Source organism: Liolophura sinensis, chromosome 4, assembly GCF_032854445.1.
Source record: "Liolophura sinensis isolate JHLJ2023 chromosome 4, CUHK_Ljap_v2, whole genome shotgun sequence".
In the NCBI taxonomy this organism is placed as follows: Eukaryota; Metazoa; Mollusca; class Polyplacophora; order Chitonida; family Chitonidae; genus Liolophura; species Liolophura sinensis.
This window is the reverse complement of record NC_088298.1, coordinates 21,230,784-21,255,010: the sequence shown is the minus strand read 5'-3', so window position 1 is coordinate 21,255,010 and position 24,227 is coordinate 21,230,784. Positions and strand designations below refer to the sequence as shown.

Genomic DNA, 24,227 nt, shown 5'->3' with positions numbered 1-24,227 from the left:
TTTTGATTTACACCAACGATGAGCGGATGTATGCAAATTAATAACTTCTTTTTATCTCCTTTTTTATCCACTCTCTTTTTTCTTTTTGTTGTTGTTGTTTTCGTTCTATTTCCGCTTTGTTTACTTTTATGTTTTGTTTCCTTTATTTATTTTTACGCACAATAATCGAAATTGGTAAATTTTATTTTATTTTGAATTTTTCCTGTACACGATGGCTTACGGTTTCAGGTATGTGAGTGGAGGGAAGCTGGCCAGATCCCCGGGTTATAAACTACTGACCTTCGACCTCTTAGCCACGCTTTGGTGAGCTTCAGTCAGTTGTAACGAGACATTAACTTTTACTTACAAGAAAAGGTCTTCCAGTAACTAACGGATACTCGTGCGTTTCCCCCGGATTGTGTCCGGTTTCCTCGTAGCACCATAATGCTGATAGCAGTCGTATAAGTGAAATATTCTTGAGTACAGCGCAAAACAAAAATAAGATAAAAAAAATCTAACAAAAATACAAACAACGGCCTATAAGGCATATCAAATATACATACTTTTATTTCCCTTTCTTGCACAGATTAGCGTGCGTGTACATGTATAGATATATCACAGATACCTTTATTCCTGTCTTGTACAGTTTTGCCCTTCAACTGAAAGGTACTATAGAAATACTTGTACATGTTCATTGGCTGTCGTCATTTGTTGCATGTCATTTTAATTTGCTTTCCTTGGGGCGATTATAAAATCGGCCTCACAAACAATGAGAAATATGGAAGCCTGATGCGGCCATGCTGTCTCTCCCGGTTTTGCCCCAAACCAGTAACATGTCACTGTTACTGGTTTGGGGCAAAACCGGGAAAGACAGCATGGCCGCATCCGGCTTCCATAGAGAGCAGCTCAATGCAAATATTAACGACGCATGACATGTATTTATAAAAACACACATATTGATGTGCAAACGCCTCGATGTTTTTATTTGAACGCAAGCGTCTTATACATAAAGACGTTACGTGTATATGGTGGGGTTCCACACGCACAAGATTTGGTTAAAACATAGGCATTCTTTTTATAACATTGACGTTTTCAGTAAATAATTTCAACGTTTTCTCCAAAACGTTGGTGTTTTATGGAAAACATCTGACATGTCAATACTAGAGTGGTCAAATAGCCTTTATTTTAACATGTATCTGCCTATCAGTTTTTGGTATGAGTGAGAAAGGAACGTGAGGTGGGGGGATCTACATATTCAGTGTCCAAGGCTGACGGAGCTGATCATAGGATGGTGCAATAGTAAACAGTGGCACAATGCAAGAGAAGGACAAGTTTCACACATCATAGGCTATCAAGCACTTCCATCTACCTGGGGATGGTCGTGGGGTTTCCTGGGCTCTGCCCGGTTTCCTCCCAACATAATGCTGGCCGCGGTCGAATAAGGGAAATATTCTTGATTACCGCGTAAAACACCAAATTCAATGAATACACTCAAGCCATAGCATTATATTTGTGTATGGCCGGGATCTGATATAGTATCACATGCCATCATACAATTGCCATAGCAACATCCTATCGTGGTACCGTTTCGTCACAGTGCATCATACGATCTATGACACGATCGATGGCGTCATGACGCGATTGATGACACGGTCACGCGATTTGACACGTGCCATATCGCCATTCCGTCGTGACATTTTTCGAATACGTCAAGTTTCTCATCATCGCCCAATACCACTGTATCATCGCCTATTTCTGTCACACCGCACCGTAGCCCAAAGGTGTTATAGTATTGCCTAAAACAATCGCACCATCGCAAATCGCCATCCCTTAATTCGACCATAACATGTTACAATGGCACCAAAAAATATTCAAGAACTCTTGAGTGTTATAGACAGTTTACTAGTCTGAATGCCTGACACCTTCGACAATTACTTCAAGTTTAACAGACATCACAATCAGAGCAGGACAGTGATCTGTGAGGGGCTAAGTTAACATTTAATTGAGAATTATCAACATCGATAAATGATTTTTTTATTATCAATAAATCATTTATTGATATCGACAAATTATTTATAGACATCCATAAATCATTTATAGATATCGAAAAATCATTTATTCATATCGAAAAATGAATTATCGATATCAATAAATATTTCTCGATATCGATAATTTTCGCCTAAATGCAATTTTGCCCCCCCCCCCCCCTCTTTGTAATTCAGTTGGAATTGGTATAATATCGCCTATAGGAAATGTTTGCATTATTAGAATGTAGTGTAAAAATTGCTGTATACCTACAATATATATGTACCCAAAGCGTTTGAAATCCATATGAAGGCCTACACCTCTTTAGCATGAGCACATACCAATAATGTCAATATGATTTCTGTAGATCATCAAGATGGAGCAGAAAATAGACACACGTTCTGTAGAATTAATGTACTTTTATGCTGGACGATATGTGATAAATGTGTGTTTACAGAACTGAGCTGTACACGTTCAGTTTACAGCGTTGAGTTGTACACGTTAACTTTACAGAACTGAGCTGTAACACGCTATAAGTTCAAAGGAATGAGCTGTAACACGTTGTAAGGTCAAGAGATTGACCTTTACACGATTGGTTTACAGGTTTGAACTGTACATGCTCGTTCTCATCATTCAGCTATAACAAGATTCAGTTTACGTTATGTAGCTGTACACGTTTAGTTTTGTAGGATTCAACACTGTAACCATTTCGTTTACATGGAACTGCAACACGGTTGTTACAGATGACTGACCTGTACACGTTTAGTATACAAACGGAGGATGATAGGATGATACATTAGTTCACAGGATTGAAATGTACCGGTTTAGTTTACAGGATTGAACTGTACACATTTAGTTCAGAATATTGAACTGCATGAGCACGTTAGTTTACATGATTGAACAGCACACAGTCATTTTACAGGATATAACTATGGCACATTTAGTTAACAAAATAGTATACAAATGCCTTCATCACCGATGGTTACCATACAGTTCCTAGCAAGGATACTATTCGAATTAAGGATTATAAAAGTAAAGGAACTTTTTGCAAGCAGCCAGGTAAAACAGCTTACCTGGGTACCAAATAGGCGTCAAACAGCCACAGGTAACCCGTCCAAAAAATAGTCCGTTTTGATTAAGGTTAGCTATCCAGGTGTAAATCAATGAATTGGAATCATTCAACAAAGTTACGTTAAATAAAACTCACTTTCTTAGATTGAAAACTGGTATGACCTTATAACTGTGCATTAAATGTATACAACTGACTTTGGGGTTAAAACCTAGGTATGATCGCATTTATAGTCTCAAGACCATACAGACTTCTTCAGAGACGAAGATACGATTATGATGGGACATGCATCAGTCGACGTGATAAGAATTCATTCACTGATATGAATGAAAGTACAAGTCTTATCTCAGCTCACAGATATTTGTCAGCATCTACAGTCAGCATCTACGTCATTCATGACGCATGCGGCTTTCTGGGCCACGCAAAGTCATGTACATTATGAGATGCTGTGACCAATCACGTTTTCCCAAAGTACAACTATCAATAACCAAACATCCGCTACCAGGGTCCTGATTGGACAGTAAACTGACCATTCCCGCCTGATTTGATCTGGCTTGAAAACATCAACATCAGTTGCAAGACAAGGTAAAAACGAAAAAGAAAAAAGGACAAACAGTTGTAGCACAATTGCAGAACAGAATATGGGCACACAAACATTAAATAACAATAAAAGGTAAATACGCTGTTGTAATACTAGTAATTTGCATATACAAGGCTGGACGGATTCACAGCCTTCTTAGAGAAAAATATTATGACGTTTTCTGAAATATCAATTCATATCGATTTGAAAATTATTTTATCATGCCTATTGTACTGTCTCCATATATATTTTTGCTGGATTTTTTACTTTTCCAAAGTTTCCGGGATTTTCAATTCAATGGATTTCAACAGTCATTTTCCTTTCATCACTTGAAACGTTTTAATCTTGTTCGATTTAGCAGGACAACTTCTGTTTTCCAACAAAGCCGCCGTCACAGCGCAGTTAAATAATATTTGATGTCCAAAGTAATCTCATGAAAAAAAAGAAGTCCCCATTGTCGCATCTTAAAAGGCACAAAACGCTTTGACGAAGTTATTGTACGAATCTCCACTGCAGCAGTCTAATTATGTCACATTCACTTTTCCATTATTTTCACACTGGATACAATGATTTGACGGTGCATGATGCATCGCAACAAAAGAAATACTAATTTTTCGCTGAGCGATAATCTTCCAATGAAAACTCCTGTAGGAGAGCAGATTCATTACCAGGTGAACAGCCAATAGTATTTCTCGACACATTCGCCAATCGGGAGGAGTTCTGTAATAAATGAATACATATCAAATATGATATATTCGGGAGTCTCAACAGCACAGTATCATTGTCTAGCGGACATTTCAGTGCTAACAGCAGCCTCCTTTTTTCTTGTCACCATCTTCCGCCTCATGAAGTCTGACATTTTGATTGGAACGTTGTTGTTGCTGCGATCCGCTTCGTTTCGAGTGCCCTGCTAAGCAATCGGCTGGAAAAGAAAATACACATTATTTATTTAATACATACCACAGCGGCCAGCATTATGGAGGAAGGAAAACGAGCAGAACACGGGGGAAACCCACGGCCATCCGCAGGTTGCTGACAGACTTTCCCAAGTGCAGTCGTTAAGGAAAGACACACTGTAAACATGACATTTCACTCTCTCTAAAATGTCAGTGTCAAAAGTAAAAAAAAAATATATATGTCCAGCAGGTGTAACAAAGTCTTTTCATAGAACTATAGGAATAGGGAAGCATACGGATCTCGCACAGCGAATGCGCCGTGACCTGAAGGTCAAGTGGTCGAATTTGGATTATCTCCCTTCACAGGTTGACTGTAGTTCAAACCTTTTATTATGAGAAGACGAGATTGCCTATTCTAATCATGCAACATGCCTTAGGTCTTAGGCCAGATTTTATTTGGTGGCCAACCATCGCCTTTCCAACAGAGTAGCAATTTATTATTGCATCATGGTTCATATTATTACAGCATCATGATACACGATCTATAGTCAGCACAAAATACGTTAGACAGTGAAATACATATCTGATCTGGTTAGGTGTAGGATGGTACGCCCGAATTCCAAAGCTTCGAACCACAGTATCTGTATATCAGGTTCAGATTCACACATCTGAGTGTCAAGTTCAGAATCTCAGGGAAGCTCAGAGCCTCAAGCTCAGTCTCAGTGTAGACCTAGAATTCCAGTACTTATCTGATTTACGCCATCTATATCATTTAACATGTGTATATGTTGCATGTTAAATAGTCCGAATACGAACGAAAATGTAGAAGAATGGGGTACATTTTCCCACGTAATGGCGACTCGAGTCTGGTCTGATCATTGTTCACTTGCAATGCATGAGTACAACGTTTCTAGTTTGCCCACGAATCGCCATTGCAAGGTAGAAATGAACTATGGGAAAACGTAGGGATGGGAAACGTTCCCACTGAAGAATACTCACCCACGGCCATAAATACATCGGGTACCCCCATTCCTGTTTTGGCGGAAGTTTCTACAAAAAACAGATCGTTCTCCTCCGCAAAGATTCGGGCGTCCTGTAAAAATGTAAGAGAAGGGTTAGGAGCTGTACGGCCTAAATGGCTAAATAAACGATTACCGCAAGTGCTTGTGTGTCTTATTGGAATAATATCTAAGTTATCAAATAACTAGAACTCCATTTTCTACTTTGACTATTAAGACCAGAAGCAACAGAAGTGGCGTTAGATAAACGTTGGTGTTGCAGGCAAGGCTCAAGCGACTTCTATTTATTTATTTATTTGATTGGTGTTTTACATCGTACTCAAGAATATTTCACTTATACGACGGCGACCAGCATTATGCTGGAAAGAAACCAGGCAGCAACCGGGGGAAACCCACGACCATCCGCAGGCTGCTGGCAGACCTTTCCACGTACGGCCGGAAAGGAAGCCAGCATGAGCTGGACTTGAACTCACGGCAACTTATGCTTCTGGGTTATTGCACAGCGCTGGCGTGCTAATCCCCTCGACCACAGAGTCCCCTTTTGGACAGAATGTCACTGAGTTCAGAGGATGAATGAACGTTATGAATAAATAAATAAATAAATAAAGCGCTGTCATTTATAACAAAAACTTTTACAGATTTCCCATTGCACATGGCGATGGGTGTGGCTTGGTGGTACTTGATTGACACGTGTTACCTCGTTTGGTACCGCCCTCTCCTCAGTGGCCATGTCAGCTTTATTTCCCGCCAAAACCACGAATATGTGAGCGTTAGCTTGCTGCTGAAGCTCCTTGATCCAGGATAAAGCTCTTTTAAAAGAATTCTGAAAAAGAGGAAATACTCCATAATTCTGGAACTGATGACTAAGACACATACAGGCTTTTATAGCAAATAAGCTGGTGACGCATGCGCACAAAGTAGGTAATGGTGGTTGGATGGAAGCTTTAATGGATAAAACAAAAATCAAAGATCACAGATCGATCCATTAAAGAACAGAGTGTCCATAACATTAGCCTATTTCTGGGGCCGATTCCACAAAGCCGTTTGTGACTTAAGTCAAAATTTAAAACCTCTTCACAATGCTCAGATTTTGGTACTGAAAGTTGAAATTTAGACACATTTGTCCGAAGGTAACATTGATAAGGTGGAAATTTGAATTTTCAAAGCTGAATAATAAGCTTCAAGATCGCATTTTAAATTTTGACTAAAGTCATAAATGGCTTAGTGGAATTGGCCCCTGGCCTCAGTTACCGAAAAGAAATGAATTATGTAAAAACTATGTAGTGCATTGAGCATAAAAACTGAACACCAGTTCAAGGCAGAGGATAATATTCCGCAAAAAAATAAATTTCAAAATAATGGAATAAGTGTGGTACCTCACTGGTGACGTCATAAACGACAACAGCGGCCTGTGCACCTCTGTAGTACATGGGAGCGAGGCTGTGATACCTCTCTTGACCCGCTGTGTCCCAGATATCAAACTTGATCACGCGATTCTCCAGTTTTGTCGTCTGCGTCAAAAATGCAGCTAGAAATAGAACGTGTACATTATTTAGCCTGAATACTTTGGAAATAGAAGAGTCCAAAAGAAGACGCTAGTCTCTGGAAGTTTTGGCCAAAAGTAGGCCAATAATAGGCCAACTGCAATCTATACATGATCATTTTACTAGTTCTCCAGCAAAAGAAGTGGATCTAAAATAGACGTCTTTGGAAACACCAATGCTGAAAACAATTGTTTCACACGACATATACGCTTTTGCACTTTTAGCAAGTTTTACAATCAAGCTTTTTCACTTATGCTTGAATGGTAACAATTTATTTGAAAGATCAACGTTCTATGCATTATGTTTTGAGCAAAATCCACAGGAGGAATTTATTTACCACCAATTGTAGCTTCCCCGTGTTCCAGAAACTCTCCTCGCACGAAACGAAGGGCTATACTTGACTTCCCAACACCTTGGTCACCCAGTAAAACGACCTTAATCTGCTGCACGTTCAATCCACTTCCGGTAGGCTTCCCCCCGGGGCGGGCTTGCTGAGGCTTAGCCCGGCTGCCCATTCTGCTTTCGGTCACACCCGCATGGGATTAATGATAATAAAAAATCTGAAAAATACAAAAAAATTACTACTAATCAGACATTTATCATCCTTCGAACAGTTTAGAAAGATCTGTCTAAATTTGAATGTATGTTTATCCTAGCTTTAACGTTATCCAAAGTTGTTAAGAAAAAGGCATGAGCAAAGAGCACCATGTGCACAGAAATGTAAACAAAATACTCAAAACAAGAGGAGATGACATTTTCCAAGCAACAGAAATAGGTTTTCAAGGAAGGCTTTTTTATTCATTCTGTTATGTTGATCTTGATAGGTGCACATGGATGATCTAACTGCGTCGAAACGGACATTCCCATACGGACGTTCAGTGTCAATAAGGGCTGACCAATTTCCAAAACAACGTTCCACATCAACCACAACAGAACCACGAAAGTATGTATGAAGTAAGAAATTATGACAAGGTCATGGAAAGATGGATTGGATGAATGATTGCTTGGGTTTAACGTCGTACTTATCAATTTTTCAGTCATATGAGTCATCAGTAATTAGATGTATGTACATATATGTTGTCTTCTTGTGGAGGGCGAGTCCATGCCACTGAAGTGATGCAGCCACTGAAACATCATACCGAAGACACCAGACATGACACCCCACCCAGTCACATTATACTGACACTGGGCCAACCAATCGTGTTCCCTCGCTGTAACCTCTCACTGCTGAGCCCAGGCAATTCAGCAGCAAGTACCATCTTTAAAGTTTTTGGTATAATCCGACCCGGTGTTTGATCTCGGGATCTCCCAACTTCGAGGCAGACCCTCGTAACCATTAGGCCACGGAAGCGGTCCCCAAGGAATGCCTCAGGCGAATGAATTAATTTCGGTATTCACATCGTATCGGATGGTAGACCTAATTCCATAAGTTGTCTGTAATCAAAACATATGTATCTTACAGTTGCGGTTTTGTTTGCAACTGCTCATATATGCAATGTATATAACCCAACACCTTTGACACGTCCTGGACATTATTAGGTCACAGTTTCCCGCTGTTGTCTGTTGTCACTACACTGAAAAAAATGAATCTGTTAATTTTAGAGAAAGTATGTTGTCTGAGTGATGCTAGAATGTATTCTGCTATTGCAACATATTATTCTGTTAAATATAGCACACATATTTTTTAATTCCAACATAAAGATTCCCATTAGACTAGCAGGATATTATGTTGAATATAACACAGTATAATGTTATAATAAGGGAATACATTCTAGCATCACTCAGACAACAGATTTAGTGTTTAAATTAACAGATTAATGTTTTAAGTGTATACAAAGTTCATTTCCTGTTCAAGGCATGCCCAAAAGAACGAATGGACATCACTGTCCTTTTTTGCCTTAATTCTGCTTAAGGCCATAGTGCTAAGGGGCGTATTAGTTATTACTGTTTAAGCATTACAAGAACAGTTAGAATAAAACCCTGAGATAAATTGACCAGAGGCTGTATTTCACCGGTTACGTGTATTTCATCGGTTACGTGTATTTCACCGGTTACGTGTATTTAATCGGTTATATGTATTTCACCGGTTACGTGTATTTCATCGCTTACGTGTATTTCACCGGTTGTATGTATTTGAGCGTTTACGTCTATTCACCGGTTACGTGTATTTCATCGGTTACGTGTATTTCAACGGTTACGTGTATTTCATCGGTTACGTGTATTTCACCGGTTACGTGTATTTCATCGGTTACGTGTATTTCATCGGTTACGTGTATTTCATCGGTTACGTGTATTTCACCGGTTACGTGTATTTCACGGGTTGCCAAGTATCACGCTTACATTTATGCTTTATTTCCATGCTGTTGTCCTTTGCATTGTATTCCTGCATAAACCAGGATTCTGCTGCCGATCTATAAGCCAGTCCAATGTTGTCTTCATGTTGCTGCTCTGGTTTTGCTGTCCATTCTGTTGTCTTTTATATTCTATATTAGTGACAGTACAATTGATTCATCTGTTAATTTTACATAAAAGCCTCTTGTCTGAGTGATGCTAGAATGTACATTGTATTCTGTATCGCAACAAATTATTCTGTTAAATGTAACGGCACATATTCAGTTAATTCAATATAAAGATTCTATTAGACTAACAGACATTAGGTTGAATGTGACAGTATTACGTTATAATAACAGAATACATTCTAGCCACCACTCATACGACATACATTCTGTTAAAAAACAGATCAGTTTTTAGTGTAATCCGATCCCCGTAATAAAGACGTGAGATGAGCACGACCCCGGAAGGACACAACCCCACCTCCCAGACATACACCAGATATCAGCCTGATAACCGCTTAATAGATTTATTGGTACACCGTAATGACAAACACTCAAAAAGTTAATCCGTTGATTTTATTTTTTTTATTTTTATTTTTGATTGGTGTTTTACGCCGTACTCAAGAATATTTCACTTATACGACGGCGACCAGCATTATGGTGGGTGGAAACCGGGCACAGCCTGGGGGGAAACCCATGACCATCCGCAGGTTGCTGGCAGACCTTCCCACTTACGGCCGGAGAGGAAGCCAGCATGAGGCCTGACTTGAACTCACAGCGACTGCATTGGTGAGAGACTCCTGGGTCATTACGCTGCGCTAGCCCGCTAACCGACTGAGCCACGGAGGCCCCCCGTTGATTTTAACAGATTTAACCATCAGAGTGATGGTAGAATGTATTCTGTTATTATTACATAAATATTCAACAAAACATCCTGTCAGTCCAATAGAATCTTTATATTGAATTAATAGAATATGTGTGTTATATTTTACAGAACAATCTGCTGCAATAGCAGAATACATTCTAGCTTTCAAACTTTCTGTTGAACTTAACAGATAATTTTTTGAGTGAAAGATCTCCGTACACTCAGTGAAGATGTTTGACATTTAGCTTGTTCCTGTCATTTCGTATTCATGACGTGCGTTATAAGACGTGAGCACATGTAGGTTAAATCGACGTGACCTCACGACATCTGCACTAGCTTATATTCCTCGAGTTACCAGATCATCTCAAGTCGTTCCTCAGTGGGAGTTCTGAGAGTTAGCAGAAACTAGGTTGTACGTGCAGCTTGAGTTGTGCTTCTTTTAAACGGAAAGCATAGTGTTAAAAAAGTATCTCTATTTATATCCCGTATTACACCATGTCTGTATAAGGCTATTTGAAACCAGAAATAGAGGCATGAGATTGAATAACGCCAGTCATCACATAACTTCACGCATACAGCTATTCGTAATCCCACCACTTACACTTAAGAAAGTGGTCTGGGTAATGCAGGAATTACAATTATTGTACTCTTATGTAAGTATGTACATTGTACACTGAAGATATTAATCTGTTCATTTACCAGAAAGTCAGTTGTCTGAGTGATGCTAGAATGTATACTGTTATTATAACACATCATTCTGTCATATTCAACATAATATCCTGTTAGTTTAATTGAATCTTTTTGCTAAAGAATATATAGGTTATACTTAACAGAACAATGTGTCGCAATAACAGAATACATTCTGGTATCACTCAGACAAAGACTTTCTGTTCAAATTCAAAGATTAAATTCTTCAGTGTACAGGACTACATACGAGTAGAATAATTGCTATTTCGGCATCACCCAAACAACAGGCGTTTTAAATCCGAGCGTTACCAAATGGGGGTGGTAATTTGGTGTCATGTAACGATAATACACTCTCAAACGAGGTTGGATCCAGTATTAAAACACAACCTTGATAAGATGGTCAAATCGGTTGCATTTGCCTCTGGTATTTACAATGAATAAATACATTTATTTTTTTGATTGACGTTTTACGCCGCACTCAAGCATATTTTACTTATACGACGTCGGTCAGAATTACGGTTGGAGGAAATCAGGCAAATCACGGACCGTACGTGGGAAGGTCTGCCAGCTACCTGTGGATGGTCCGTGGTTTGCCCGGTTTCTTCCCACTGTAATGCTGGCCGCCGTCGTATAAGTGAAATATGCTTTAGTGCGTCGCAAGGACGCCAGCATAAGCTAGACTTGAACTCACAGCGACCGCATTCGTTGAAAAAATATAGGCTATATATCGTAATCACTCTAGCTTAGATTGTATATATGTTTTAGTTAAGAGCGGGTAATAAATAACTACCATTTTATGCAGGAACATTTATAACATGTTGCAATCACAAAAGCATAATAATATATTCAGGGCCCACATTCGCAATAACTGCATGTACATGTATAAGAATGTCCATAATAGCGGTATACTTACAAGTGGTCGGATCCACACTCCATTATACCTCTGTATCTACATAGAGGTATACTTACAAGTGGTCGGATCCACATTCCATTACACCTCTGCATCTACATAGCGGTATATTTACAAGTAGTCGGGTCCACACTCCATTATACCTCTGTATCTACATAGCGGTATATTTACAAATAGTCGGATCCACACTCCATTATACCTCTGTATCTACATAGCGGTATACTTACAAGTGGTCGAATCCACACTCCATTATACCTCTGTGTCTACATAGCGGTATATTTACAAGTAGTCTGACCCACACTCCATTATACCTCTGTATCTACATAGCGGTATACTTACAAGTGGTCGAATCCACACTCCATTATACCTCTGTGTCTACATAGCGGTATATTTACAAGTAGTCGGATCCACACTCCATTATACCTCTGTGTCTACATAGCGGTATATTTACAAGTAGTCTGACCCACACTCCATTATACCTCTGTATCTACATAGCGGTATACTTACAAGTGGTCGAATCCACACTCCATTATACCTCTGTGTCTACATAGCGGTATATATACAAGTAGTCTGACCCACACTCCATTATACCTCTGTATCTACATAGCGGTATACTTACAAGTGGTCGAATCCACACTCCATTATACCTCTGTGTCTACATAGCGGTATATTTACAAGTAGTCTGACCCACACTCCATTATACCTCTGTATCTACATAGCGGTATACTTACAAGTGGTCGAATCCACACTCCATTATACCTCTGTGTCTACATAGCGGTATATTTACAAGTAGTCTGACCCACACTCCATTATACCTCTGTATCTACATAGCGGTATACTTACAAGTGGTCGAATCCACACTCCATTATACCTCTGTGTCTACATAGCGGTATATATACAAGTAGTCTGACCCACACTCCATTATACCTCTGTATCTACATAGCGGTATACTTACAAGTGGTCGAATCCACACTCCATTATACCTCTGTGTCTACATAGCGGTATATTTACAAGTAGTCTGACCCACACTCCATTATACCTCTGTATCTACATAGCGGTATACTTACAAGTGGTCGAATCCACACTCCATTATACCTCTGTGTCTACATAGCGGTATAATTTACAAGTAGTCTGACCCACACTCCATTATACCTCTGTATCTACATAGCGGTATACTTACAAGTGGTCGAATCCACACTCCATTATACCTCTGTGTCTACATAGCGGTATATTTACAAGTAGTCGGATCCACACTCCATTATACCTCTGTGTCTACATAGCGGTATATTTACAAGTAGTCTGACCCACACTCCATTATACCTCTGTATCTACATAGCGGTATACTTACAAGTGGTCGAATCCACACTCCATTATACCTCTGTGTCTACATAGCGGTATATATACAAGTAGTCTGACCCACACTCCATTATACCTCTGTATCTACATAGCGGTATACTTACAAGTGGTCGAATCCACACTCCATTATACCTCTGTGTCTACATAGCGGTATATTTACAAGTAGTCTGACCCACACTCCATTATACCTCTGTATCTACATAGCGGTATACTTACAAGTGGTCGAATCCACACTCCATTATACCTCTGTGTCTACATAGCGGTATATTTACAAGTAGTCTGACCCACACTCCATTATACCTCTGTATCTACATAGCGGTATACTTACAAGTGGTCGAATCCACACTCCATTATACCTCTGTGTCTACATAGCGGTATATTTACAAGTAGTCTGACCCACACTCCATTATACCTCTGTATCTACATAGCGGTATACTTACAAGTGGTCGAATCCACACTCCATTATACCTCTGTGTCTACATGGCGGTATATTTACAAGTAGTCTGACCCACACTCCATTATACCTATGTATCTACATAGCGGTATATTTACAAGTAGTCGGGTCCACACTCCATTATACCTCTGTATCTACATAGCGGTATATTTACAAGTAGTCGGATTCACACTCCATTATACCTCAGTATATACATAGCGGTATACTTACGAATATTGGGACCCACACTCAATTATACCTCTGTATCTACATGGCGGTATATTTACAAGTAGTCTGACCCACACTCCATTATACCTCTGTATCTACATAGCGGTATATTTACAAGTAGTCGGATCCACACTCCATTATACCTCTGTATCTACATGGCGGTATATTTACAAGTAGTCTGACCCACACTCCATTATACCTCGAGTATATACATAGCGGTATACTTACGAATATTGGGACCCACACTCAATTATACCTCTGTATCTACATGGCGGTATATTTACAAGTAGTCGGATCCACACTCCATTCCACCTCTGCATCTACATAGCGGTAAATTTACAAGTAGTTGGACCCACACTCCATTATACCTCTGTATCAACATAGCGGTATATTTACAAGTAGTCGAATCCACACTCCATTACACCTCTGCATCTACATAGCGGTATATTTACAGCAGTTGGACCCACACTCCATTATACCCCTGTATGTACATAGCGGTATACTAACGAGTAGTCGGACCCACACTCCATTATACCTCAGTATCTACATAGCGGTATACTTACAAGTAGGCGGACCCACACTCCATTATACCTCAGTATATACATAGCGGTATACTTACGAATATTGGGACCCACACTCAATTATACCTCTGTATCTACATGGCGGTATATTTACAAGTAGTCGGATCCACACTCCATTCCACCTCTGCATCTACATAGCGGTATATTTACAAGTAGTCGGATCCACACTCCATTATACCCCTGTATGTACATAGCGGTATGCTACAAGTAGTCGGACCCACACTCCATTATACCTCTATATCTACATAGCGGTATACTTACAGTAGTCGGACCAACACTCCATTATACCTCTATATCTACATAGGCGGTATACTTACAAGTAGTCGGACCCACACTCCATTATACCTCTGTATCTACCTATATCCCCTTCACACCGATATGACAGTGTATAAAACAATATTATCCCTGGCCATTTACAGAGCGTACATATGTTGAGTAAGTAATTGTATATATACCAATACCCCGTATTTTCTCTATATAAGTGATAAAGAACAACTGGTATCTGATAACACACGGATGCTATAATCTTTGCATGTGATAACAATAGTGCGGCCGCAACACACACTGTCATATAGGAAGAGATATGCGGTATACACACCCCGTGATTCAGATTCAATGCACACGCTACGGAAGGCCGTTTGGGACATATTACCCTAGAACTATTTATTTACTTGATTGGCGTTTTACACCGTATTATTGGTGTTTTACTTATATCGACACATGTCATAACTGGTCAGGGTTAATATATATGAGTTAGGGACAACAGACCGACGAGTATAGATTTGATAACTTGTTCTTGGTGGGAGCGTGTGTCTACGATGTGGTCGAAATAGCGTCAATGTGGCATTAAAACCTCGGCGTAATCATTCATTCTGTGTGTGTCTGTGTATGCTGACGGACATTACCTTTCCACGTATAGTGCGATTGAGAACCTTTCTTGACCTTATTTTTTTACTTGACTGATGTTTTACGCCGAATATTTCACTTATAGTGGGACGAAACCAGGTAGAACCAGAGGGAAACCTACGACCATCCCCAGGTCACCCTCGAACTTGGACATTTCGTAATTTGACCAGGTTTATTTGTCATGTACTATATCTGAAAGGTTCAACTAATTCTGCTAAAGTGATGGAGTTAGGGGCCGTATAAACCGTATATATCTGAAAGGTTTAACTAATTCTGCTACAGTGATGGAGTTAGGGACCGTATAAACTGTATATATCTGAAAGGTTTAACTAATTCTGCTAGAGTCATGGAGTTAGGGACCGTATAAACTGTATATGTCTGAAAGGTTCAACTAAGTCTGCTAGAGTCATGGAGTTAGGGACCGTATAAACTGTATTATCTGAAAGGTTTAACTAATTCTGCTAGAGTCATGGAGTTAGGGACCGTATAAACTGTATATATATGAAAGGCTTAACTAATTCTGCTATATATCTGAAAGGTTTAACTAATTCTGCTAGAGTCATGGAGTTTGAGGCCTTATAAATTGTACATATCTGAAAGGTTTAACTAATTCTGCTACAGTCATGGAGTTGGGAACCGTATAAACTGTATATAACTGAAATGTTTAACTAATTCTGCTAGAGTCATGGAGTTTGAGGCCTTATAAATTGTACATATCTGAAAGGTTTAACTAATTCTGCTACAGTCATGGAGATAGGGACCGTATAAATTGTATATAACTGAAATGTTTAACTAATTCTGCTAGAGTCATGGAGTTAGGGACCGTTTAAATTGTACATATCTAATTGGGTTAAACTAATTCTGCTAGTCATGGAGTAAGGGGCCGTATAAGTTGTTACTATTTAATAATTTAGATGAAAAAAAAAACAGAAGTCGGATTTCACCAGTTACATGTGACCATCTGCCAACCATACACTTCGTCGATGTTCTAGTGGCAAAGTTGTTAGTTGCTAAAGGTCGCCCGGGGTTTAAGGTTTAACCCGGGCACTCCAGTTTTCTCTACCCATGAAAACTGACCGCCATCCTAGAAGTGAAATATACGACAATCAAACAAATAAATAAATGAAAAAAAAATATGAAAGCAGAAAATGGCAGATATGGCATCGTTTAAGCTGTGTAACAAATAAAGGTAAGTCCTAATATAACATAATTAAAGACCTACAGCATAGAGACAAAAGTCACAGCAGGGACGACGGTGCGATAGCTGGCAAATGTTGAGGCAATCCTATATTTAGGATGTGTTGTACAACTATTATGTGGTGCACAATCAAGTGATGTTCTGAGAAAGCGGATGTGACCTTTCCGGAAGTACTTTCACGTGACTACTTAGGTCTGGTGAGTCAGTTGGAATGTTTGTAATGATATCAAACTGTCTCATAGGCTCTCACCGGATCTGGTGGCTAAAGCGGTGCCACGATGATCAATGAGGCCGTGTGTTCAAATCCACATCTGGCTGCATGGTTCGACTCTGGGCATAATTCATCTACTTTGTCAGGTACACCTGGTCAGTGGAGGTAGTTTACTTCGGGTACATCGGTTTCTTCCACCTATAAACCTGACTTCTTCTATACACATGAACAATTCTTGAGAACAGCCTAAAACACCACTTATGTAGATAAATAAGTAAAACGTAAATACGGTTTGAATGTAAGGTAAAAACCTGAGGTAAATTGACAGGAGGCCGTATTTCACCGGTTACGTGTGATCATTTGCCAGTTATCACATTGTTGACGCTGCTCCGGTTTTGCTCTCTATGTCTCTAAGTCTTTCATTAAACTTATCAAACTTAATAAAGGAAGTAGAAATTTCTAAAGACTTCAAAAGACCCTATTTATCAGCTATGGCAAGTAGCTCTATTTATAAGTCTGTCTCGATAGGTTGGTGGCTCAAATTTTTTAAATCCTATTTTTTTTTGACTCGGGCCATTTACTTAACTCAGTCTGAGTTCCTGAATGAATGAATAAATGACTGACACTTAACGCCACATCGGTAATATTTCAACCACATATCGTGGCGAGACCTCAGCGCAAGCGGACTTTTTTCGGATGTCGTAACTACTAACTCAAAAGATTAATCCGTTGATTTCAACAGAACGTCTGTTGTCTCAGTGATGCTATTCTGTATTCTGTTATTATAACATAATAACGTACCATATTCAACATAACATTCTGTCAGTCTAAGAAGAATCTTTGTGTTGAATTAATACAATGTTTGCATAAGAATGACCAGATTTTTGTGCCTTGAATGTGACCTCCAAAACGTTGTATTTTAAGCAACATATTTGTTCTTTAGGGGGCATATAGAAGTTGACAGAGTAAAAAAAAAAAGAGGCACATAGAAGTTGACAGAGTAGCAACAAAAATAGGCATATAGAAGTTGTCAGTGTGACATCACAAAGAGGCATATAGAAGCTGACAGCATTACGTCACAAAGAGGCTTACTGAAGGTGACAGTGTAACGTCACAAAGAGGCATATAGAAGGTGACAGTGTAACGTCACAAAGAGACATATAGAAGGTGACAGTGTAACGTCACAAAGAGACATATAGAAGGTGACAGTATGACATCACAAAGACGCATACTGAAGCTGACAGTGTAACATCACAATTTTCTGCATTTCTCTATACTTTTTGTCTATAGTCAGTGTTTTTAGGTTGTATCTTATCTTCCTTGATACTGATGTTAGAATGTACATGTAAACGTGGGTAAAAATAACTCAGAAGTTTTTTCCATACATAAACTTTGTAATGTTCATTTAATGACACAAAAAGCAAACTGCAAAACGAACATTATGGTTTGCTGGAAAATGACGAAAGTTTATATATGACAAAGAGTTAAAAATACCTTTTTTAAATATCTCTTATAACTCCTTATAAATAAATATTTTATGAATATTTTCAGTCAGTGGTCAGAGATGTTTGGAAATGAACTTAATGAGAACGTGCGAGACCAGTTTAGCCTGCTTTCCCCCACCCCCACCCTCACTACACACTGTTGTTTTGACAGCCATGCTACTGATTATCCGGACTGACGGCCGGGAGCTGAGAAAAACTGTATTTTAAATCCATTTTTATGGCCCAGGAACCCCGAGCAGTTTTTTTTTTCTACTTTTATATGTTAAACTCTACATTAAGAAAGAAAAACTAGGCATCTCATGCATCCTTTAATGATGGCGTCATTTCCTGTGCAACACACTCGGCGCCGTGTCACGTGCTCAGTGGCGGTCGTGTCATTTGCATGTATCACTTTCTTTCTAGCCGTGACGTTTTCTTCGTCTGGGCGATTAAGCCGAGCTTCACGGCATACAGACAAAAATACCCAGTCAGTCCGTGATTTTTAACTTCACGTTTTTCCTTTCGAAAATTTTACAGGCTCAAGTTAAGTAGGCCACCACCATGCGTTATCAACAAGGCAGTTTAGTATAAAGATTTACAATATACTGTTCATTCAACAAAAAAACTAGCAAACCTATATATTGATGAAACCTTTCTTGCTGATGCCTGCATTTGTCGTGCTTCTATCGCTTTTACAGGCAAATACATTCAAACCTCAATTCTGTCATGTATTGTCCATTCAACAAATTTAAGTGGCCTGCTTCGGTGGTTAGTGGTTAGAGCGACCGTCTCGGGTCATATCAAAGACCTTAAAAATGGTACTTGTGGCTGACTCGCTTGGCGCTCAGCCCTCAGAGATTAGAGCAAGGAAACATGACTGGTTGGCCCGGTGTGAGTGGGGTGTCAGTACGATGAGACTGAGTGGGGTATCAGTACGATCAGACTGGATGGGGTGCCAGCATCATAAGACTGGGTGGGGTGTCAGTATGGTGATACTGGATGGGGTGTCCTATCTGGTGTCTTCGGCACGATACTTCAATGGTGGTAACACCTTGGCAGCATGAAGTCGCTGTTCCACAAGACGACACAATATATGTGCTTACACCTAATGACCACTCGTCGTCAAATGACTGAAAAATTGCTAAGAGTGACCTATACCCCCAAGAATTACTGCATACGTACATAACTATTGAAGAATTTCAATGAGAAGGTTGGAGACATACCCCATGTAGCGGAGCAACGGGTGGCTTGTCACTGTGCTTGACAGACCGGCCATGACAGGCCGGAATAAAGCTGCCCTCAACACATCGTCAGTATGAGTCAGATTCGTATTTGTGAACATAGTCACCGCAGGATAAGTAGGTATGTATGTGACGTTTAATAAATTGCAATTATCCTCACTACATTTTTTCACCTAATTTTGCTCAAGTCATAGTCCTAAAGGGCGTGTAATTTGCTAATAATTAAGCACTGACATGAACAGTTAGAATAAAACCCTGACAGGTAAACCTACAAAAGGCCAAATTTCACCGGTTACGTGTGATCATTTGCCAACTATCACAGTGTCGTCGCCGCTCTAGTTTTACTCTCTATACTGTAAGTCTTATTATAATCTATATGGAAGTATAATTTTTCATCACAATGGCATGTCAGGAAAATATTATGATAATCTGGATACTAAGTGACTAGAGAAATATCATGTGAGAACTAAGTGAGAAATATCATGTGAGAACTAAGTGAGAAATATCATGTGAGAACTAAGTGAGAAATATCATGCCCGCGGGAATGGAATAAAATTGCCAACTGACCTAGGACTATATTTCCTTCAAGTTCTGTGTTTAAATCTGAGGTCAAAAGAAATTTACTGAAAATTTAGTTTCTACTTGGTGGATATGTTGCATATACGCCATCACATAACCATGACGCATTAATTTTTTTATTTTAAGAAAAATTAATGCCCTGCATGTCTACTATTATGTATCACCTCTGCAATGTTTGCTATACAACTACATCTGTTCCATTGTCACGAAATAGAACAATCTCAGTAAGAGCTTTATTTCCGCTATTAGTTTATTTAATCGTTATAGGAATCTATATTCGATCGTCGTGGAAATCAGTGAATCAAAAGACAAATAAAACTTGACAAAATGACAGTCATGGGCACTCATGATACTCATGGTTTCTTCCTTCACTTCGTATAACGGATGATTATGGCTGAACACCATTTCTCCAGTATTACAGTCATTTTCGTGGCGATGGGTTGCACAAGTGACCAGTTCTTATACCGGTAGCGTTTATTTTGAGCATATTTACTTAGTTTGCCATGTGTCTTCACAGCTTCGCTACAGTATGCTTTCCTTTCCTTTATTGGTGTTTTACGCCGTACTCAAGAATATTTCACTTATACGACGGCGGCCAGCATTATGGTGGGTGGAAACCGGGCAGAGCCCGGGGGAAACCCATGACCATCCGCAGGTTGCTGGAAGACCTTCCCACGTACGGCCGGAGAGGAAGCCAGCATGAGCTGGACTTGAACTCACAGCGACCGCATTGGTGAGAGACTCCTGGGTCATTACGCTGCGCTAGCGCGCTAACCAACTGAGCCACGGAGGCTCGTCGCTACAGTATGAGTAACTCTGCGACGAGAAAAAATTTGTACTTTAAGCCTTTTCGCGATGGCTCGCACGAATTCTCTTTTAGGAAATGAAAATAATACATGAATTTCTCTGGATTTTTTCAGTGGGCCTATTTAAGCATGACAATGTGTCACAGGATTTCCGACTAGGACAATAATCCCCCAATATGCCCACACATGCATACATCAATAATATACGTTGAAAGCGGCTGACCTGTTGATAATTCAACCTCAAACTGGTATTCTCATCCGTAGGCGTCAATCGCTTTATGAAACCAAACACTCCAGATATAAACTGTACTTGCAGGGATGATATTATCGAAGGGTTTAGCAGTTGAAAATACTATAGATTCGTGGTTTATGCTCATTAGTTTTCCCAGACAATTTCACGCCGTGTGAAATAATGCAGGCGATAAATGTTCCAACGTTGAAAATATATTTATTTATATGATTGGTGTTTAACGCCGTACTCAAGAATATTTCACTTATACGACGGCGGCCAACATCATGGTGTATGGAAACCGGGCAGAGTCCAGGGAAAACTCAAGACAACCCGCAAGCTGCTGGCAGACCTTTCCAAGTACGGCTAGAGTGGAAGCCAGCATGAGGTCGACTTGAACTCACAGCGACCGCACTGGTGAGAGGCTCCTGCATAGGCCACTGTGTCGCGCTAGCACGCTGACTACCTCGGTAAAGTAGGCCCCCAACCTTGAAAATGTTCCAATATTTATCTCCATTCATATAGTTATAGGCGTACATTTTTGTTATTACATTTTGGTTCTTACAATTCTGTTATTACATTTTGGTTGTCTTACTTGGTTATTTCAGATTGTGTTATTAAATTTTGGTTGTTACAATTTTGTAACTACATTTCGGTTATCATATTGTTTAATTACATTTTTCGTTATCATGTTTGCTTACTACAGTCAAGTTACCATCAAATTGTTACGTTTTTATATGACATTTTGGATATTGCCTGATTGGGCAAATATACTACCTGGCTCGGTAGATATACTCGTATCCACGTCAGATGGCATCTCGGACTACCTATTATTACAATAATTACGGTATTCAAACTAATCTACCTTCTGAATACATATCACACAACATTCAGCACGTCGAGCACTGTCACTTGTATTTCCAGTTTAGCGTCAAAGTCTGATAAACAAAATAGGAGAAGCAAACACAGTTTTGCCTTTGGCTATAAACATACATGTATGAAGTTAATATGACTGTAACAGTCAATATGCACCAGTACCGTACTATGACCAAAAAATAGCAATGATATGACAAACGCGTATATCGTATTGTACTGTGTGTTCAGGCTGAGCAGTACCGTAAATCTCCTAGCGATCGACCGTTCCACGTTAACAAAACCGATTATGACAACCTAACGGGTAAGAAACAGGACTGAAATAAACCTTTAATGTCTGGGATAAAAATATGACATGGATCACACGAAACATAATTATGCTTAGCAGCGACCGATTCAATTTACGTGTGAAATTTAGAGTGAAAAATGTTGGCATACAGTTATAAAGTTATAAGAAGTGTGGTTGTGGTGACTTAGACGGTGAACCCATGGAAGTGGCTTGATTAAAAGTTACTCTCTAAGCTTAGTGTGCATTTAGCTCATACTCACCTCGTGAAACAGGCTTGACGGGGTATTTCTGCAGTTGACCTAGATAAAGAGACAACCACCCCGTCTCGGCAGACTGGCCTATTTAGACCTCGATCCACACTAAGTCCCGGCCGTCACCGTACACAAGGATTGCTCTCTTACCGGGCCACTACACATGGGCTAAGTACAATAGAGTATAGTATACGCATAGAGAAGTAAGAGCCTACATGCCGTTCCTCCGTCCACAGAATAGTTGACACAGGCTTGTTACGGTGACTTAATGTCATTCAAAGTAGTCAAATGAACAGCCTCCTGAGAAATTATCCCTCGTGGGACAATAGATGTCTGGTTCCTTGTATAGGGTATTCGAGAACCAGAACAAGCACAGTGTTGTTATACGCTTGGAAACGTCAAGCCTACAGCCGACAATGTCACGCCTTACGCAAAGGCAGCGAAGACGCAAGCGTGACAGTCACGTTCGTCACATCTGAGTCGAACTCGCCGTTTAGCTGGCTGGGGCCCGCCCCCTTCCGCCTGTGTCACTGACGACGACTTGACTACATCAGCTCTGTTGGAGGCCCATCACAATTAAGGGGCAGTTGACAAGTTTATACTTATTATGCCTGCCTGCTTGCGTGCAAGGCCATCTCTATCTACAGGCCTACATACAAACGCAATATTTTTTTTTTTCAATTTACAGCCCACGGTTTTCTCACAGGTCTGCGATGAAAGCTGTCTGGTATGAGGCGATGTGTCCTGAAACTTAGTGACATGTGACACTAGCTTTTACGTCTTTAGTTACACTACAAACTGCGCAAGCTCTACAACTGTCGCTCAGCTATGAACAGACAAAAGCTGCATACCTCTCACTCTGCTTACAGTGATAGAACTGGTAGTCATCTTCTCGCCTTACCTCTGCCAAAACTTGAGCAGCCATTTTAAGTTTGATCATTTGTTTCTTTAATATATATATATATATATATATATATATATATATATATATATATATATATATATATATATATATATATATATATAATGAAACTTGAAAGTCAGGTATATAGGTAAAAGAAATATAGACGGTATGTCTATATGACTTAAAATAATCCTTCAAAGATAAAGCAAAGAATCATCAACGTTTAGTGCCACACTTGGTGTCGAAGTTGATGCCAATTCCAGGGTCAAGTTTTTGTGTTTTGTTACAAAAGACATTAGCAGGATATCAGCATACCTTCAGTATAAGGTAAATGACGAAGTAAGGCAGTGAAAAACCCTAAATTTTTCTAATTAAGTGTATGCATTTACATTTATCATTTTTATCAAAGTTTATTTATTTATTTATTTTAATTATTTGTTTGTTTATTTATTTATCAGTGCTGGGCCTTAATACACATAAACTCTTGACTTATTGGTCAGTAGACCTACTTATGTGGATAGAGGAAACCAGAATATTGGGTGTAAAGTACCGCTTGCCACAGTCATACCCAAGAGCTGGAATCGAGCCTTTGAACTCGCTAGTCAGAGGCCATTTGACTGCAGCGAGAATGACGGTTCACATAAATAAGCCAGAGGAGATTTCTTTCAGTGCTACTGGGGGATGAATTGTTCGTTTCACTACCGTATTCATGTATATCCAAGACAAAAAGAAATCCATCTCGAGGTGGGGA

The 24,227-nt window shown here is 39.6% G+C and overlaps 1 protein-coding gene across 3 annotated transcripts; it reads right to left on the bottom strand.

The window, feature by feature from the left end:
* Positions 1-1,467: 1,467 nt before the first annotated feature.
* LOC135464725 (ras-related protein Rab-5B-like) lies at positions 1,468-23,266 on the bottom strand. 3 transcript variants are annotated; one of them, XM_064742241.1, is made up of 6 exons: positions 22,582-23,266; positions 7,450-7,672; positions 6,945-7,096; positions 6,266-6,391; positions 5,549-5,642; positions 1,468-4,575 (listed from the first exon to the last, which is right to left on the bottom strand). In XM_064742241.1, the coding sequence occupies exons 2-6, from the start codon at positions 7,625-7,627 to the stop codon at positions 4,457-4,459; spliced, it is 669 nt and encodes a 222-aa protein (XP_064598311.1). In that variant the 5' UTR covers positions 7,628-7,672; positions 22,582-23,266; the 3' UTR covers positions 1,468-4,456. The 3 variants fall into 3 exon arrangements, with proteins under 3 accessions (XP_064598311.1, XP_064598312.1, XP_064598314.1); XM_064742242.1 differs by lacking the exon at positions 22,582-23,266 and adding an exon at positions 14,823-14,862; XM_064742244.1 differs by lacking the exon at positions 22,582-23,266 and adding an exon at positions 14,711-14,727.
* Between the last annotated feature and the right edge of the window lie 961 nt (positions 23,267-24,227).

Excerpts from the sequence above, each read along its gene's own strand:
- LOC135464725 (XM_064742241.1), bottom strand. The coding sequence starts at position 7,627 with ATGGGCAGCCGGGCTAAGCCTCAGCAAGCCCGCCCCGGGGGGAAGCCT. Across the intron at positions 7,097-7,449 it reads CGGGGAAGCTACAATTGGTG|CTGCATTTTTGACGCAGACG; the intron begins GTAAATAAATTC and ends TTCTATTTCTAG. Across the intron at positions 5,643-6,265 it reads AGAGGGCGGTACCAAACGAG|GACGCCCGAATCTTTGCGGA; the intron begins GTAACACGTGTC and ends ACATTTTTACAG.